Genomic DNA, 19,376 nt, shown 5'->3' on the forward strand with positions numbered 1-19,376 from the left:
GAAAGAGTTGGTCCAGCTGCTGTGGAAAGTGGTGGATCTAGCCCACAAGAAGGTATTTCTCTGAGTACGGCCTCCCCCTTCCGCCCCCCCCATCCCCCCAGACTCAGGAGGGGAGACGAGGCTGCTGGCATTGATTGCCCATGTGCATTCAGCAGGGAGCTCCCTGGTGGAGGATTAAAACAATCAGCTCACCAGCTGCCATGGGAAGTTGGGGCTCGTGCCTGCAAGCCTTGAGGAGAAAGTGCTTCCTCGGCTAGGAGCAGAGACGGAGTTAGGCGACAGCCCAGACCACCCCGTGTTACAGGGGCTTGTGGTCAAGCAAACAACCTCCACCAAGCCCCATGGCACACCCACCCACACAGGCTTTTCCCCGGGCCTCCAGCCCATGGGACAGCTGTCCTACATGCTAGAGGGAGCTGAGGGGGAAAATGCAAAGCCCTGCTTCCCACAAGCCCTGCAGGGGGTTTCTCCTTGACCTGGGTGCTTGCTCAGGAAGGAAGGCGGTCATGGGGGAAGCAAAGAGCGCTGACTTCTTTCTCCCTCTGGAGTTGGGCAGCCTGCACGCAGCGCTGGTCAGATCTGAGCACTTGGACCTGACAGATGAATGCAAAGAAACAGCCAAGCTCGAGGGCCCTTTCATTGAAGGTCGTTGGGTTTTAGTTCTCTGTTAAATTTACTGAAACTTTATTTCTTCTTTGCACATGAGCCAGGGGTAGAGACAGGCTCCAGCATGACCAGTCTTATCCCCACAAAGTACGGGGTGCTCTCTTCTTCTTTTCTAATAACCAGGAGGCGCCATAACTCTTGGCACCTTTGGTTGCAAGTGCAGAATTGGAAAAAAAGAAAAGAAAAAAAGCTTATCATGCGTGGCGCGCATGTCTACCACTCAGAAGTGTTAGACTACAGTTGTAGCTAGTGCTCTCCTCTTTTCTCTTTTTATACTAAAAAATACATACCTAGCTAGCTAGCATTAATAATGAGTGACAAACCTGGGCCATCTAAAAAGAAACCGAAAACCTACAACTTTTATTCGGAATGGGAAAATAAATTTCTGCTCGCGACAGTGAAAGATAAGTGCGTGTGTCTTCTGTGTCACACAAGTATTTAAATAAGTAAAAAGGGGAATTTAGAAAAGCACCACAAAACAATGCATAGCAAATTCAAGAACAGTTTCCCCTTGAATAGCCCATTATGTACAAAGAAAGTTAATGAATTAAAGGCTGTTTTGAAAGCTCAACAGTCATGTTTTACTAACCAGCAGCAAAAGGGAAGGCCTCTACTGAAGCATCGTTTAGTGTTTGCCATCTGCTGGCAAAACACAATAAATCACTTACGGATGGAGAAGTATTTAAAGAGGCAGTGATTGTGGCTGCAGACTCCTTATTTAAAGACTTTAAAAACAAAGAAGAAATGATGACAGCAATCCAGAGCATATAAGTTGGTGCTTCCACAGTAGCAAGATGGGTGGAATCTTTGTCCGACAACATCTTTCAGCAACTACAGCAGGATTTGAATGACTGCGAATGCTTTTCACTGCAATTTGATGAATTGATCAACATGACCGACACAGCCCAGGTAGTTGTTTTTGTTCAAATGGTTTTTAAGGATGACACAACTAAAGAGGACCTTCTGACTGTTTTGTCCCTTAAAGAGAGAACAAGAGGTGAAGATATCTATAATGAATTCAAAAAGTACATTCTTGAGAAAATCATTCTAATCAAGAAACTTGTTTCAGTCTCAACGGATGGTGCATCCGGCATGCTTGGCGCACATGCAGACTTTGTTTCATTTTGCAGAAATGATCCAGATTTTCCTTCATTTGTGAATTACCACTGTATAATCCACCAGCAAGCACTAGCAAATAAAGTTATGGACTTCTCACATGTAATGAAAATCGTTGTCAGAATTGTAAACTCAATTTGAGCAAGAGCCCTCCAGCACTGCCTGTTTAAATCTTTGCTTGACGAAGTGGATGCTACTTACGGTGAGCTGCTCCTCCATGCAGATGTGAGGTGGTTAAGCGGGGAGAAAGTCCTGCAAAGATTTTTGGATCTAATGCCAAGGAATGAAGTGTGCAGTGAGCTCTCAGATAATGTATGGCTGCTGGACTTACTGATATAACGTCCACATTGAATGAGCTGAACTGTGAACTGCAGGGAAAGGGCAGAAACTTACCACATACAATCAGAGCGGTGAATGCATTCAAATTGAAACTGAGTCTGTAATCCTTCCAGTTAAAGGATAAAATGCTGCAGCACTTCCCAGTATGGAGAAAATACTAGAAAAAATTGAAGACAAAGAAAAATGGTTCCACCCTGAAAAGTTCTGTGCACAGCTGACCAAATTAGCAGAGGAATTCAAGAGGCGATTTGAAGAATTAGACATGATGGAGCCAATCATCATGTAGATCTCAAATCCGTTCCTTCCAGCAGACATTGGTGGGTTGGCCCTGACATTCCATCAGGTGTTTGATTTACAAAGTAATGGAGTTTATATGGAGCTAATTATCATGCAAAATAACATTGAGCTGAAAGCCAGATCAAGGGACAGCGATTTTTGGGGACTCGTAAACCGAGAAAAGTATCCCCTTCTGTTGTCCTGTGCTTTAAAAGTGAAAGCTTACTTTGGTTCCACCTATCTGTGTGAGATGGCGTTCTAACAAATGAAGATTATCAAGTCCAAGTATCGCATCCACATCACCGATGCACATCTGCAGGACTGCCTCCGACTAGCTATTTCAAATTACAACCCGAATTTCAAGACACTGGTTGGTAATGTGCAGTCACAAGTGTCAGACTTAGTAAGCAGGGAAAATGTATAATTATGTATATTAAGCAATTGATCTCAGCTTTATGTAACATAATAAACTGTTGTTTCTACATTTTCTTTGAGGTGGATCCTGGGTTGTATTTAAATTCAAAAGGCGATCTTGTGCTTAAAAAGGTTGGAGACCACTGCTCTAGACCATCCCTGACAAGTGTTTATCTAAGCTGTTCTTTAAAATTTCCAGTGACTGGGATTCGACGACGACTCTTGAAAGCTAATCCAGTACTTAAATATCCTTACCATTAGAAAGTTTTTCCTAATATCTAACCTAAATCACCCTTCCTGTAGATTAAACAGATTACTTTTTGTCTACCTTCAGTGTACATGGAGAACAATTGATCACTTTCCTCTTCATAACACATTTGAAGACTATGATCAGGCCCTTCTGTCTTCAGATCTCTACATATAGTGCTCTCAGTTGGTAGATCTCAAAACACTTTATATAGAAAAGTGTACTTATCCTCATTTTACAGTGATGGAAATTGTTAAACAGAGAGATGAAGTGACTTCCCCAGGGTCACACAGGAAGTCAGTGACAGAGCCAGGGTGTCCTGACTCCTGATCTTTGGGCCACACTTCCTTGATAGAATAGTGTAATACTCTCTCATGCAGTACAGATAGAATGACCGAATGAATAAATCCCGGTACATGGGTTTGTTGATATGTTTTATGTGTCTGGAAATGTTTGTGGATACCTGAGTCTGGTGCCCAGTTATATTCACTGACAAAAAAGTTTTTTTGGCTATGATTTTTTTTGAAGGACTTAGTAGCCCTGTTCCTGATAGACATTTTAATGGGCAGCCCCCGGTGTGCATTTGTGGGGCAAAATGGGAAGGCAGATAAATTGGAATGGCTTCTGAGATCCACTAGCCTGTGTGCTTGGCTACATGGAAAAGACACTGTCCAATATTTCTTGGCAGAGAGATCGTGTGGAACAATACATTACCCTTGTATTTCATCACGCTCCCTACTGTACTGCTCTCCACAAAAATCCCAAGGTGTATCACTTGTGATTGTCCCACTGCCGTATGGTCATTGATCAAACAAAGGGCCATCAATAAAACCACCTACTATATCAGGCCTCTTGTTGTGATAGGGAAGTTGATATACCTCCCCTGATCCCCACACACTCTCTTCTCAAGTCCTTCAACCCTTTTGTGATTTCCTCATCCTGGCCCTTCTCCTAGCATCCCTCCCCGTACCTCCAGGGAACATCAGGCACCAAGCCTGCTACTATGCTATTTCCGTGCAGCAATGGTTCTAGCAACTCCAAACTGGCATACATGTGAAGTGTTGAGCATCGTGCTAACCATGAGGAATCCAATGCATGGTGTTAAGAGTGTGGCAGCTTGTCCCACCACAAAATGCTGGTGTAGTTGTACTTAACACTTCGCTTCTGGGGCTGGGAATCTGGCTGTTGAGTTGTGTTGTCAGGGATGTGTGTGAGCAGTGTAAATCTAGCTGAAGGTGTGAACTTTTTTTTAGCAGTAGTAGCTGAAAGTGCAAAATTCCATTGAGTGGAGAGGCGGGAATAGAGGAACAAGTGTCAGGGGCAATATAGAAAAGGTAGACTTTGGTCTTTGGTGAATGAATTTAAACCAAGAAGGCCAAGTGCAGAAATGCCAGAATTTATGCATGCCTTTTAGCAAAGTAGTGGTATTTTGGAAATTGCTGTGTCCTGTAACTGGGAGCAACCCTTGGCATGCATGCATGCCAGAAGATGTCATATAAAGTCATATGACTTTACCTGGATATAATCTCTTCTGCTTCTGTTCCTTGCTGTTTTGCATGTTGTGCCCATGAACAGCAGCATGCACTTGACAAAAGTAATGTAACTTTCAGTTGGCTCTGATCCCATCCAGAGCCGTTGAGGAAGGGCTGGTAACCTGGTATGAGAGATTAGTGAGAGAAAGGTAACCAAGAGACAGGTGAAATCAGAGTGTACTGATGAGTAGAAATCAATGCAGAGATACCAGTATGTGTAGTGGTGGTAAAATGCGTGAAACAAGAACAAAAGCCTTTCTAATGCCCTCCTTAGTCTAGATGTGGTTAAGGAACATGGGGTGAAAAATACATTTCTGGAATTGGGAGTTACAGTAATTGGAATCTTGAATGAGCAGGGAACAGCCTGTCATATTTTACCCAATTACATCAGAAGATCAAAGGTTGTAGTTATAGGTTTTAAAATTGGTAGCAGAGAGAGTGTTAAGCAGCCTACAGACTAGGCTAAAATGAGCACTTATATTATAAACCCAATAACTTCAAATTTTATGTCCCCCACTGTTCCCTTTCCCTCTTTTTGTGTGTCAATTCAGAGCCGTGGTTCCCACAAGTAGAATCTGTTTTCATCATACTCTTCCTGGTCTGCGCTATTTTGTTTTATTGGATTCAGTTAGGCGTTACTGGTAAGTATTAAATTTTGTTTAAATTCTTTACAAATGCTGAATGTTAGTGCGAATATCATTTTCATAAATGAAGCAGCAAGGTAAAATGGAGTAACAGAAAATGGAATCTAGTGTTTTAAAAAATCAGGTGGAAAGTAGAAGCCAGTTTGTGTAAACCTTTTAGAAGAAGAAGGTTAAAGGGTGACTTGATTATAGTCTAGAAGTACCTCTATGGGGAATAAATATTTAATAGTGGGCTCTTCAGTCTAGTGGGGAAAGGTATAACACAATCCAATGGTTGGAAGTTGAAGCTAGACAAATGGAGAGTTGAAATAAGGTGTACATTTTAAACAGTGAGAGTAATTAATCAAAGGAACAATTTACCAACGGTCATGGTGGACTTTCCATCACTGCCAATTTTTAAATCAAGATTGAATGTTTTTCTGAAAGATCTGCTCTAGGAATTATGTTGGGGAAGTTCTAAGACCTGTTTTATACAAGAGGTCAGACTATAGATGATCACAGTGGTCCCTTCTGGCCTTGGAATTTATGAATCTGTCAGATGTCCTAGATCACACGGGAAGTCTGTGGCTGAACAGAGAATCGAATGCAGGTTTTCCATGTCCTTGGCTAGCATCCTAATCACCTGAACAAACAGTTCATAATGCACTGAAAAAAAGAAAATAAATGAAGACTAAGCATATCTAATTGAAATGGCAAAAGGGTTTTATGGAACTGATCCAGCTTGCAGTGAAATCTGTGGAAGTTGACTTGTGTCCTGTGGTAGGCAGGATGTAAATTAATTTGTGATTAGGAATTTATCTAGGATACTGATCTCAAGTTTTATTGCTGTCAGTACTGTAAGGACAACTGGAAAGATGTACAACATCAAGATGCCATTCTTGAAGGGATCCTTTTTCTGACCATGGTCATAATTTAAAAGATGTGTATTCTTGTAAATGATACTTCATTGCTAAACAAATTATCTCTCTTACTTTCATTTTCCTTTAGTATCAAAGGGAACTACATTTCAGGAGAAGATTGGCTTAATTATTGCAGGAATCATCATCACAGTTGTTGCTGTTGTTGGTTTTATCCTTTTAGTTCTAGGTAAGTGTAATAATTATTTGTCGTCTAACATATTAGTGGCCGGAAGTGATAAGCATACGGAAGGTTGATTTCATTGAGAAATGCGTGTTGTCAGCACCTCTGAAAATCAGGCCAGAAGTTTACTCTTCTGTGTTTTAGTTGGTATAATGCTGAATTTCTGTGCACCATCAGTAAAAATGGTTAAAGGGAAGATGGGTAATTTGTGATGGGAAGGTAGGAGGAGTTGAAATTTCTTGATAGAATCAATGTTTCAAGGTTTCTTAGGTTGATTGGTAAAGGAGCCATAACAATAGCTGTGAAAAGGTGGAACTCACTAGAGACATTCCCCTAGGAATTTCATATGGAGTCGGTGAACTGAAAGAGAGATCACTTGCTCAACAATGTTTTACCTATTTTCCTTTGCCAGTACAGCTAAAATTACTTGAAATAGAGGATCATAAATTAAAGTTGTATACCACAAAGGAGCCTCTTTACCTTCTATTTCAAAGTTTGTTATGTTTAAATTTTCTCAGTAAAAAAACCAGTCTGCTTATCTTTCAAGTGTCTTATAGAACCATAGAAATTTAGGTCATCTAGTCCAGTTCAATGCATTGAGGCAGGACCAAGTAAACCTAGACTATCCCTGACAGGTGATAGTGATAGTGACAGATGATATCCCTGACCTGTTCTTAAAAACCTCCAATGATGGGGATTCCACAGCCTCCCTTGGAAGTCCTAATCCAGTTCTTAACTATCCTTATAGTTAGAAAGCTTTTCCTAATGTCCAATCCACATCTCCCTTGCTGCAGATTAAAGTGATTAGTTCTTGTCCTACCTTCAGTGGACATGGAGAACAATTGATCACTGTCCTCTTTATAACAGCCCTTAACATATTTGAAGACTGGTATTGGGCCCCCCTTCAGTCATCTTTTCTCAAGACAGAAATTGCCCAGTTCTTTTAATCTCTCCTCATAGGTCAGGCTATCTAAATCTTTTATAATTTTTGTTGCCCTCCTCTGGACTCTCTTCAGTTTGTCCATATCTTTGTTAAAGTGTGCCACCCCAGAACTGGATACAATACTTCAGCTAAGGCATCACCAGTGACGAATAGAGCTGGGCAATTGCCCCTCCCGTATCGTACATACAGTACTCCTGTTAACACAGCCCAGAATGATATTATCCTTTTTGCAACTGCATCACATTGTTAGCTCATGTTTAATTTGTGATCCACGATAACCCCCCCAATTCCTTTTCAGCAGTACTACTGCCTAGCCAGTTATTGCCCATTTTTTAGTTGTCCGTGTAATTTTTTCTTCCTAAATGTAGTACTTTGCACTTGTTTTTATTGAATTTCATCTTGTTGATTTCAGACCAATTCTCCAATTCATCAAGGTCTAATTCTAATACTGTCCTCCAAAGTACTAGCAACCCCTCCTAGCTTGGTATCCTCCACAAATTTTACAAGCATACTCTCCACTCCACTACCCATGTCATTAATGAAAATATAAAATAGTACTGGACCCAGGACAGACCCCTGTGAGGACCCACTAGATATATACCCCCAGTTTCACAGTGAAACATTGATAATTACTCTTTGATTCAGGGTGGATTGATTTAAATCAAGACAATTTAATCACCAAATGGAAAGTCTCAATTTAAATAATTGATTTTAATCAGTTTTTCCATTTGTACTTCAGTTATTCTCTAAAGAAAGGTGCATTCCCATTAGTTCATATAACCATTAAACATGTTGATTTACAACTAAATAGAGCATTTACACTAGATTTGGTTCTTCTTTTTGCTGCCTAGGGTATGCTATACCAATATACATTGATTTAAGCAGTTATATAGCTTACTATTTTCAGATTCTTTATTAATTATACATTTTGAGTATGTTAGAAAATGGTGAATGATATATTGCTTATTTACTAGATAAATTAACTTTTTGTTCATGATTTGTGACAAGCTGCATTAGGATGGTAACTGGAATTTAATTAAACAAAAAAGAGCATATAAAATTACTTTTATTTAACAAAGCAACCTTAAATGTTTTGGATACATAAACATCTTTTATCCAAACATGTTTCACACTTACAACTAAATGAATTATTAAAGGAACAAAGAGATAAACTGTAATTGGTAAATTAAACTGATTATTTCAGGTCAGCCTGGAAAAATGTTCAAATATGCCCAAGTGAGTGAAGCTTAAGTTCCTACTTGGCTAAGTCTCATGAAAATGAGACAGTAGTTTCCTTATATGTCTACACTACGAAATTAGGTCGATTTTATAGAAGTCGATTTTTAGAATTCGATTTTATACAGTCGATTGCGTATGTCCACACTAAGCGCATTAAGTTGGCGGAGTGCATCCTCAGTACTGTGGCTAGCATCGACTTACAGAGCAGTGCACTGTGGGTAGCTATCCCACAGTTCCCACAGTCTCCACTGCCCATTGGAATTCTGGGTTAAGCTCCCAATGCCTGAGGGGACAAAAACTTTGTCGCAGGTGGTTTTGGGTGCATGTCGTGAGGCCCCCCTCCTTCCATGAAAGCAAGGGCAGACAATCGTTTTGCGCCTTTTTTCCGGGGTCCCGGCCCCGCTCAGCCCACTGCCATCCTGGATGATCGGAACCCCAAGCAGGCAGGGGGCTGAGTGGGGCTGGCGGATGGAGCCCCAGACCAGCAGCGGGCTGAGCTGCTCAGCCCGCTGCCGGTCTGGGGCTCCGTCCGCCAGCTCCTGCCAGCCGGGGTCCCGGCCGCCGACTCCCACTCAGCCGGCTGCCATGCTTGCCATACCAAGGCAAGCATGGAGCTCACTCAGCTCACCATCACCATACGACTCCTGGGTTCTGCTGACAAATGCTGTACTGCATTGCTACACAACAGCAGCTCCTTGCCTTCACGGCAGACGGTGCAGTAGGAGTGATAGCCGTTGTACGTCTCCTGGGTGCTCCTGGCAGACCTCTGTGAGGTCTATCAGGGGTGCCTGGACAGACATGGCTATCCTCCTCTTAGAGCACCTAATAGGAGTGACTCCAGGTCATTCTCTTCTTTAAGTTTCGTCTCATGGAGATTCAGGCCTGGAATATCATGCGAGCTGGAGGCTTCTGCCTCAGGCTGCTCTCCCAGCCAGCAGCACGGCGCGGTCACAGCTACCCCAGCCTGCCCCATGACTCGTGAAGCCTGGACAGTAATAAGGAGCAGTTCAATTTGTGGAATGACAAATCCAGAACAAAGAATTGCACTCTGTGGGCCACATTAAGATTATTTCAGAGTCCTAGATAGCATTTAGTCCCTATAAAGGGCTTCATGAAAATTTTCCCCCGCCCCCAACAAAAATGTTAATTTATCAGAGCAGCTGAAAGGGAAAGGAACCCGGGACTATAACTTAGAGCTTCCATATTATTTAACTCATAATTGATATAATTCAAAGTAAAATTTCACAGCACGGTCTGTTCTAAGGCTAAAAATGCAGGAGGGGAGTCAGAAAAAGGAACAGTGACCTGTTTCTGCCCGGTTTCAAACCGGGGACCTTTCATGTGTTAGGTGAACATGATAACCACTACACTACAGAAACCCAACTTGAATGTATCCTTCGCGTGGTCCCTGTTATACTTTATTGTAACGTGTGGTTGTGTATTATTAATAGTTTGATGTGTCACGGGTCTTCTGTTTTTTTTGCCACAGACTTTGCCGAATGCACAGGAATGTTTTCTCTAGCTACAGAAGCTACCTAATGCAATGTCTATATCTATGGCCTTCCTGCTCACAAAGCAGTCATGCCCCCGCCCAAGGCTGACACAGCACAGAGTGCATGTGACACAGCGACCTGGCTCGGGCAGGATCGCTAGTGCATCTGAGTTCAAAGTGCTGTCCAGAGCGGTCACAATAGAACACTCTGGGATAGCTCCCGGAGGCCAATACTGTCCAATTGCATCTACACTACCCCAAATTCGACGCGGCGATGTCGATTTTAGTGCTAGTCCCCTTTTCAGGGAGGAGTACAGAAATTGATTTTAAGAGCCCTTTAAGTTGACAAAAATGGCTTCGTCATGTGGACGGGTGCAGGGTTAGATTGATCGAACGCTGCTAAATTCGACCTAAACTCGTAGTGTAGACCAGGGCTAAGTTACTGCGACTGTCCTTCAAACTTTTAGAACACTCCCTCCTCATTTTTGAATTGAGAATATTGGTAAGAAAATGAGGTGGAGTAAGTGCTTGATCCATCTGTTTCTTTGCTGCATGAAATTTAACTTTGTTGCTGAGTATTTCTTTCTACCATGTCTCTTGACTTTCCAGATTTCAACAGCATTAGCAATACAGCAGCTATCTTTCTGCAGTTTGTCCAAGGCTACAGAACTAGCATATCTTCTACATTTTTCTTTGACTGTGATAGTTCCATCTATTTTGTCATGATTTTCTTCATAAATTGTCATCAGAATAGGCCAGTTCTTGATAAATAGCTCAAAAAAGTCAACCAGTGAATTCTGTTATACGTCTTGGGGGAGAATTAGTTTGGCTCTCTTTCTCTCTTCAGTGAAGCTGAAGTGACGTGCTTGTTATGGAAGTATTTTGCAATTTCAGCAACATTTTCCTTTATGCTGGAATTGTCCTTAAGTCTTTGGCTAGATAGAAGATGCATCAACTGAGCAATGCACCCATACATTATAAGTTTCATGTTCCCTTCATTATCTTCTTCTAGATTTCTTCTCATTTGTGCTACATTTGCAGCATTGTCTATGAAAAGCTATGCACTTGACACTTGAATTTTTGATCAGTTTGTTATAGCTTTTGCTGCTGCTACTTTTAAGTACTCGGCGGTACCAGTTGTTTCTATAAGGTAGACATCCCCATCTTTTGTTGCCGCACAAGCACATATTATTGGATCAGTGTATACATTGCTTTCTCTATCAAGACCCAGATTAAAAAATTTCTTGTCCATGTTTTTGCACACTGTTCAGTTTCATTCTCATATACTGTATCCAGCAACCCTTTAGTAATGTCTGCTCTGCTGAGTGGAACCTCATCATAATCATCGAACCATGTCATTGAAATGGTTATTCTTAACAAGACAAAAGGGAGAATTTGTTGCAAAAATGAACTGAGCAGTCTTTTCATCGATGAAGTCTTGATGGAACTAGCTGGTCCTGATTACAAACTCATCCATGATGTTTACTGGATGATGAAGAGAAGGCGTTTTTTTGTGTTTTTTTTTTTTTTTAATATAGGTAATTTATAGTCTGATGTATGTTTAGTTGCAGCACTGCTGGTGCTACCAGCAGATGGCTGTGAAGTTGTAGACATTCAGATGATGGATGTTCTTTAACCCCTTATGTATAGGTTGGATCCTGAAATAAAATGGTAAAAAAAACAAGTCACTCTCACTCCCTGTTATTCAGGGCCCTGCTTAAAAAATAGAAGAAGATTGTAAATGAAAGATTTCTCCTACTGCTGCTGTTTGTACCACTGTTTAAATGATACAATTTATTCTAAACGCAGTTGTATAGTAAAAATAAGTTATAAGGATTATCTGTATCTATTTAAATGCTTATCTCAAAAATACCAAACAGCTTGAAAAAAAAATTAAATGTTAAAATTAATAAATGCCTGATAAAACTACTTTTAAACAGAAAATCGTCGCCTAGTATATTTGATTATTTTGAGCAATAAAAAAATATTTCAAAAGTGCAGCGGTAACAGTAAAAATTTAATTGATAAATACTCCCAAAACTAACATTAATTATATTTTAAACATAAACATTTTGAAATTCATAAGTAATCCACCCAAAACACAAATTTATGACAATAATTTAAGTTATCGTTCACTAGCATAGTAAAATATCATAGGCAGTCCATAGAATGGTGGAAAAATAAGTTTATTAACCATTTGATGCTGATGGTTCAGACATGTTTACATCATCATCTTCAAAGTCTTTGCTTTCTGAGGATTATTTTTCATAATGTTTCATTCTGGCAACCAGGCTTTACATCTTTTTGTTGTATTGTTTGCATTTGGCATGTGTTCATTTTTTTTTTTTTTAATCCAGAGGTACAGGAATTTCGTGAAAATATTCCCAAGTAGTGCATTTTTTACGACCTGCGTGCATGGCAGTTTTTGCTCCAGTTACCAGGTGTTGAAATCAGCAGTAGAGGCTGCACTCTGAAGAATGTTCTCTGTTCTTCCCACAGTGTCGTCCTTTCTGGTTGCACGCTCTGCTCTTTTTCCCTTGTTACAGAATTCCCCCCAAAAACAAAAGAACTAACAACAATCCAAGACTTCTGCTTGTGTAACCCATATATGTTTGCACTGCAGTATTCAATTTGGTTAGAGAGAAAGGCAGTTGAGAAATTAATGGATTTCTGTTTTTGTATCGCTGTCTGTGCACACATGCAGGGAGACAGAGCAAGGCAATTTACTTGACGTGCCCGGTGCTATCCAGAAGCAAGGGCTGATCAGGGTAGAGCAGTGTTATTCCATCAGCTGCAGAGTAAGTTTCCTTGGAGGGTGCAGTCAAAATATTCATAATTTAAGAACTGAGCCAATCAGAACTCCCATTAAAGTCAATGATAGCCCTCCTATTGACTTTAGTTGTGTAAATTCAGGCTATTAGTGTGTCTTTCCCATTAATGTAAAAGCAAACTCCATATGTCTCATGAGAGAAGAATGCCAAATTTGAGTGCGACCATGTAGATCCTGGAGGAAAAAATTGCTTGTATAACTTCCACAGCTACAAAGTGCTGACTGAAGCCTGGATTTTGCAAACACTGATGCATGTGAATAAAGTTATTCATTAAAGTCAAGGGTGATTGTCACATAAGACTACTTGTCTGATTAAAGTTACACATTATGGATAAGTGGTTTCTGGATTGAGTCCTTAGCTGTATAATCAGGTAGAATCAGCTCAGCTTCCATAAAATAAAAAGAAAATATGAAATATTGGATAAGAGTATTTCTAATTCTTTAAACATACTGTAGAGGCTTGCCTCTGTTTAAAATAATCTTTTTATTTTTAAACTGCAAAAAGAAAGAGAATCGATTTCATATGCAGATTAAAAGACTTAATTAAAGGGCTTTTTAACTCCTGTTCCACGCTCACCAAGAATTCCAATTGATGTCAGTGGGACTTCTGAATGCAGAGCAGCTGCAGGATTGAGTCCAAAGACATGTAAAAATCTGTTAAAATGTGTTGACATGGTATAGATTGTATAGTGTTAATGTATTATTATTTACTGGATATATTTTTTTTTTAAGTAACAAATCTAGTAAACATAAAAGCAACACTTAGTTTGGGGTTATTGATTCTTGGTAATTATGCCATTTCAAATGTGTACTCTTTCTATTTTGATTTCCTAATGGGTAATTCTGAGCTCATAAGGGGTGCTTGCTTAAATTTCATATCTGGAGTTCAGTTTTTATAAGCTGGGGCTCAAAAAGTAGTTTAATCTTTGTCCATATTTGCAATGAAATTCACAAGGTATCCTTCTGAAGACCTCTGTTCAACATGCAAATCTGCACAAAGCAATATCAAAACATATTAATATCAGTATCCAACACAATGGATCAGATCCTGAGCTGTTGTAAATTGATGAAGCTGAGGATCTGGCCCCATATGTGGTAATATATGTGGAGCTTAGAAGAGATTCTCTCTCCTCCTCTTATGAGACTAACCCATAACTGGTCTGGTCCAGTACTTGACTGGGCCGGGTCAGGCCACAAACTTTACCAGAATAGAAGAATGTCTTTAATCTAAGTGAAGTTCAATAGGATCTGAGTGTGGAGTACTCCGAAACCTTAGTGTATCTCACTACCAAGAGAATCCACTATCACAGAAGGAAGGATCGGGAGACAAGATAGTATTAAATATACAAGATATAGGCAATGAAAACTTTCTTTAAGGAGGAATGAACAGGACTGAGAAAAGAACTGAACCAAACCTTATCACTGTAAACAACACAGTATATTAAACAAAACTCCTATACCTTGGGCTCGGAATATCCCATCCCGGAATGTTATTTTCTCCAGAACCTGGTATTTAAACAAGTTCGGGCAAAGACTCCCTTATGTACAGAACAAACATTTACAGTCCCAGCAGAAGTCCAAACCTCCAGGTTGAACATGGCCAGGTGAAAGAAAAGAGTACAAAATCTTCACCAGGGTTCAATGGGTTATATAATTACTGGGTGTTTATTTAAAATGTATTACTCCATTTGGATTTGCTCCAGGGCAGCCTTGTGATTTGTAGAGCTCCAAACTGCGGAAGGGGAGAATTAGGCCAAAAACTGATTTCTTCCTCCTGTCCTACTGCTTGAAGAGATCAAAGGTCAGGAAGTGAGTTGCAGAGCTTGCTTGGGATTTCCAGACCCCTAAAAGTGTGAGGATCCCAAGAGGTTACTTGCTTTGCATGTGCTTAATGCCAGCCGTGATTTTCTGTTTTACTAATTTGTACAACTGTTTGCAGATGGGTTTGAGCCAAAGAATCAAGCTGGACTTGGCTTAATTGTACTCCCTGCTGTGATTTTAGTGCCACTTCAGTACTTTCTGCTTAAGATAGGTGAGGATTCATTTATTTACTGTCTCATTAAAAGCTTCTCAGTCTAATATTAGAAACACAATTTTTTTTTTTTTACTCATAACCTACATGTTTGTCATTCATAAATAGGCACTATGACAGTGTGCTGCGGTCCTGGTCTTCCTAATGTCCTGTGAACAAGGGAATAACCTGAGATCACCTGGCTTAGGTGATCAAGAAAAGAACTGTGAATTGTCTGCTTGGGAGATGGAGTTGGGGGTAGAATGTCTTTGGGTAGCTCAGACTCCTCATCCAGGGTCATAGGATTGGATTAAATCACAACCTGCAGGGATTTTTTGTTTACTTTTCCACTTATGTTGTTTGCTTTTATTGTGTCCCTTGTCCTTTAAGGGAAAGGCCTAGCTGTTTGTCTCAGGATTTCTTTAGTCATCACACAAGCTGGCCAGGACTAGTATTCAGAAGATTCTGGTTCCTAGTCCAGTTTGGATCACAAACCTCACATGTTTTCTTTTGTTGTCCTTTCAAAAGCTACAGTAAAATATTTGGCTTTTTCCCTCCAGTTTTTAAGAATGATCTACCACCGTTCGCAATTCTTGTGGTAGTTCTGGAATTACTTGGTTATTTGATTGCTGTCATCGGCTTTGCCCTGTGCATCACAGGTAAGCAATATACCTTCTTTTAAAAGAAAATATACTTAATTTTAGCAATTTGGTTTAATAATGAGAATCTTTTGCACAAAATACTTTTTTGTATCTGTTCTTTTTACCTTTGTCTGTACCTAGTGGGACCAGTTTATTTGCACATTAACACTGGAATATTTTGTAAAATAACTTTTCTGCTTCATGATTTAGCAATAGAGTTGCTATAAATATATTCTAGGACTGCTGTGTTACTACTGTTGTATCTGGTGAAGGAAAAATAGCCTTAAGGCATTATGTTACATATTATAGTTTCATTTGTATGACTATCCAGCATGGCTGCATCCTGCAAGCAGTTGCCTAAAAAAAGGATTGCTTTAATTTACTACTTATTTTGCAGTACTGCATACCCTAAAGAGTCACCTACAACCAGCATTGACCCTCATTAGGGTGTTGTTTTGATTGTGTTCAACAATCTTAAAAAGAACACATGCACAGAGGCAGAATCCATTTCTGATGTTTAAATGAATAAATCAGTAGAGTGTATTGTCAAACCTTTGCTTTTGTTGTGTATGTTTTAACAGTATCGTTGAGGCAAATGAATCACAAGAGCTTCAGCAAGAATGCGAATGCATTAAATAGTAAACTTGGAAGAATGCCTGCAGTGTTCTGATACAGTACTGGTTAAAATTTGGTTTTTATTTTCTCGTGGCAGGCAAAAAAAGGAAGCTTTTTTTCTTCAAGAGTAAAACACAGAGCAAAGTAATCTCAGAAGAAAGTGAGGACAAATTTAGGGCTGGCCAAGCTTGGCAGTGTGTTTGCGAATAATGGTTAGAGCCCTGCAAATCCGCAGATACCTGCTTTTTATCAGTGGACCATTTTTGCAGCTCCTGGATCAGATGCAGATACAAATTTTGTATCCACGCAGGACTCTAATAATGGTAGAACACTGAACTGTGTTCATACAGAATACTTTCTCTTGTAGATGTCTTGAAGTGACTTATCCTAGAAAGCATAAATGTGAATTTGACTTGAGAGAATTATGTCTCTGTTCTACTAAATGCACCATGTTTTCAAAAACTTATCTTGAAAATGGTGTCAAGTAGCTTTGCTGTTTTGGCCAGTGTGAACAGGGTGTAACTATTTTTAAATGGTGTTTGGGGGTTGGAAAGAAACGTTATGGAGAGTTTTCAATAACTGATCTTCTTTAAAAAGGAAAAAAATACTGTCTTTGCACTGGCCTCAAAAACTGTTTACAAATAATTTTTGAAAACAGGTTCTTAAAGCTATGTTAACTTGGATTTTTTAATTGCCTAATTTTAAAAAAATCCTGCTTCTGATAGAGCATCCTTTAAATACAGTCTTGATTTTAAAAATATCACAAACAAAAAACTCCTTTGAGGAAAAATAAGGGTGTTCTGTTGCTCTGTTTTTCAAAGGGTCTTTTAGCAAAGGAAAAACGGACTATAGAGGTGAAAGAGTCAATCTGACTACACTATGATCCTGATCTTTCCAACACTTACACAAATACATGAAGTTAAGCGTTTAAGTAAGTGTTTGCAGGATCATGGCCTAAATGCTGTCATGCAACAGTTAAATAACCTGATAACTTTTTTGCTAATCTTTTTCATTTATCGTAGTTTTAGGTGATGTTTTTATTATAGTAGGTGCAACATTTTCAAACAGAAGTGATATTTTCCCAAACTGTGTCCCTTTCACAGTACCCATTTACAGCACAAGACAGACTTTGTGTATATTTCCGAATGTTATGTTCAACATCTTTTAAAAATTCAACATTTAAATATTTCAGTAGAAATTAGAGGCCTTGAGTCTAAGCCTATGCCTAACTCTGAGCAGATTAGAGTAGCCCCTACGGAAGTTAAACTAAAGTTCTTTTCTTATTGGGGCCAGGGTGAGTGGGCATTTTGGTGGGGGACTGGGTTAGATTTTAACAGCCAACTTCTCTTCTCAGCTCTATCGATGTATATTTGGAGAATCTGGGGGATATTTTGGAGCCACTCCAGATTTAGACTTATGTAATGGAGAGCAGAATTTGGCCCAAAACATTTACTATGTACTTAAGTATATCTTAAGTACATAGTAAATGTTTATTACTCTCACCAATGTTATTTCTTAAGTACATAGTAAATGTTAAATTACTCTCACCAAAATTATTTTTTATTAAATTTGCGCAATATTGTAAAGGAGTAGGGAGTAGAAGTTCTACTCTAAAGGAGAAAAACACTGAATAATTAAAAATGCCCTTAGAATGCAACAGATTACTATAATTTTATATGTTAAATGACATTTCAAAAATTGCAAGGATTTTTTTTCTGTATATTGTTAAAACAGATAAATTAGGCTATTGTCCCTTACTAGCTGAAAATGAACGCTCATGCTATGAACAGAAAAATTTCAATGAGAAATTACATCTTATATAAAGAAAAGGAGTACTTGTGACACCTTAGAGACTAACAAATTTATTTGAGCATAAACTTTCGTGAGCTACACCTCACTTCATCGGATGCATCCGATGAAGTGAGCTGTAGCTCATGAAAGCTTATGCTCAAATAAATTTGTTAGTCTCTAAGGTGCCACAAGTACTCCTTTTCTTTTTGCGGATACAGACTAACATGGCTGCTACTCTGAAATACATTTTATATGTTCCTTTACCTGCTTAAAATAATATAAATGTTTAATTTGTTTTCAACAGCATGCCCTCCGAAAAATGGTGCTGTCGTGATTGCTGGGTTAGCCATTATGGCTCTTATGGCAGTTGTTGGCCTAATTTATATGATTGCTTTGGGTAAGTAGCACCTAATATTTTTTATTACATTTTTTCTGGTGTTTTAATCTGAATGTTCAGAAGAACTGTTCCCTGAATTCATTTTTTTTGGAGGTGAATATAATTGTATTTTAAAATAGCATGTGATCTGATAACTTATGTTGTTGTTTTTTTTAAAAAAAATACAGGTCTCTTAACTCCAGACACCAGTTTCCTTTTCTTCACTGATCTATGATATATTCCCCTCCCTCATGTGAACTCTTGTCCCCAAAAACCCTTTTAAATGATGAGTGGGTAGAACATCTGGTAGATATTTTGTGAGGGGAACTCCTGGAGTGAACAATGTGGCCCACTTACGCTTTTTCAAAGCCAAAGTTCCGGGAAGGTCTCTGGCCAGCAAGATAACTCTAGAATGGGTCTTCTTAACATAGCCTGATTTGTATTTCAGTCTCATTGCATGAACTGGTCTCCTCATTCAGTACTGGCATCAGAATAAAGTAATCAGAAAAGTATAAAATCTAATGATGTGCTTTTGGAATATACAATAAATTACATGTAAAAAACAAACTACTTTAGGAAGTGGACCCAAGGGGGCGACCAAAAAGTGAGTAGGTAGCATGACCCAGACAGGAGGGAAACTTAAATGCAGAGGAGAATTGAGGTAGGTGCGAGGGATTAGTTTGGGAGAAAAAGTTTTTATTCCTATGTATCAGATGTTGTTATGGGACAAATTCTGCTTCTGGATATGTGCAGACTGGAAGTTGTGGGGCTGATCTGTAATATGTTCTTTATTTTGTATGTGACTTGGTTATTGGGATAGATACTGTATGGCTATATGTGATTATTGAACTGTTTATTGTATTCAGATGGTGATTTAGTTTAATAGCAAGGCTGTTAGGAAACTAGAAGGAAGGCAACACAGTTTGACTCTAGATAAACCACTTCCCCATAAGCAAGGTGGAGGTTATTAAGTGACATTGCCTGAGCTGTGAACTAGGAAGATACTACTTCAAGGCTCCAGCCAAAGTTACAAATTTGCTCAGGCTAGAAGCCAGAATGGTTCAAAAGGACACTAAACTGTAAAAAGTTATTCTCTAGAGGGGGAGGCAGTTGCCAGGCAGCTG

At 39.3% G+C, this 19,376-nt stretch overlaps 1 protein-coding gene and 1 non-coding gene across 5 annotated transcripts in view; one reads left to right on the forward strand and one right to left on the reverse strand.

Moving 5' to 3' along the window:
• Nucleotides 1–19,376, forward strand: part of CD47 (CD47 molecule) — a 40,107-nt gene that overhangs the window by 11,937 nt on the left and 8,794 nt on the right. For 3 of the 4 annotated variants that reach the window (XM_037907614.2, XM_037907623.2, XM_037907610.2), the window contains exons 3-7: nt 5,142–5,231; nt 6,222–6,320; nt 14,758–14,850; nt 15,390–15,488; nt 18,181–18,273. In XM_037907614.2, coding sequence (XP_037763542.1) covers nt 5,142–5,231; nt 6,222–6,320; nt 14,758–14,850; nt 15,390–15,488; nt 18,181–18,273 — 474 coding nt within the window. The remainder of the gene's footprint in view (nt 1–5,141; nt 5,232–6,221; nt 6,321–14,757; nt 14,851–15,389; nt 15,489–18,180; nt 18,274–19,376) is intronic. The other variant, XM_043538527.1, reaches the window with a different exon arrangement.
• TRNAV-AAC lies at nt 9,803–9,875 on the reverse strand. The gene has a single exon. It is a non-coding gene; the product is annotated as a tRNA-Val (tRNA).

The sequence above is a fragment of the Chelonia mydas genome, chromosome 1 (genome assembly GCF_015237465.2).
Source record: "Chelonia mydas isolate rCheMyd1 chromosome 1, rCheMyd1.pri.v2, whole genome shotgun sequence".
NCBI lineage: Eukaryota > Metazoa > Chordata > Testudines > Cheloniidae > Chelonia > Chelonia mydas.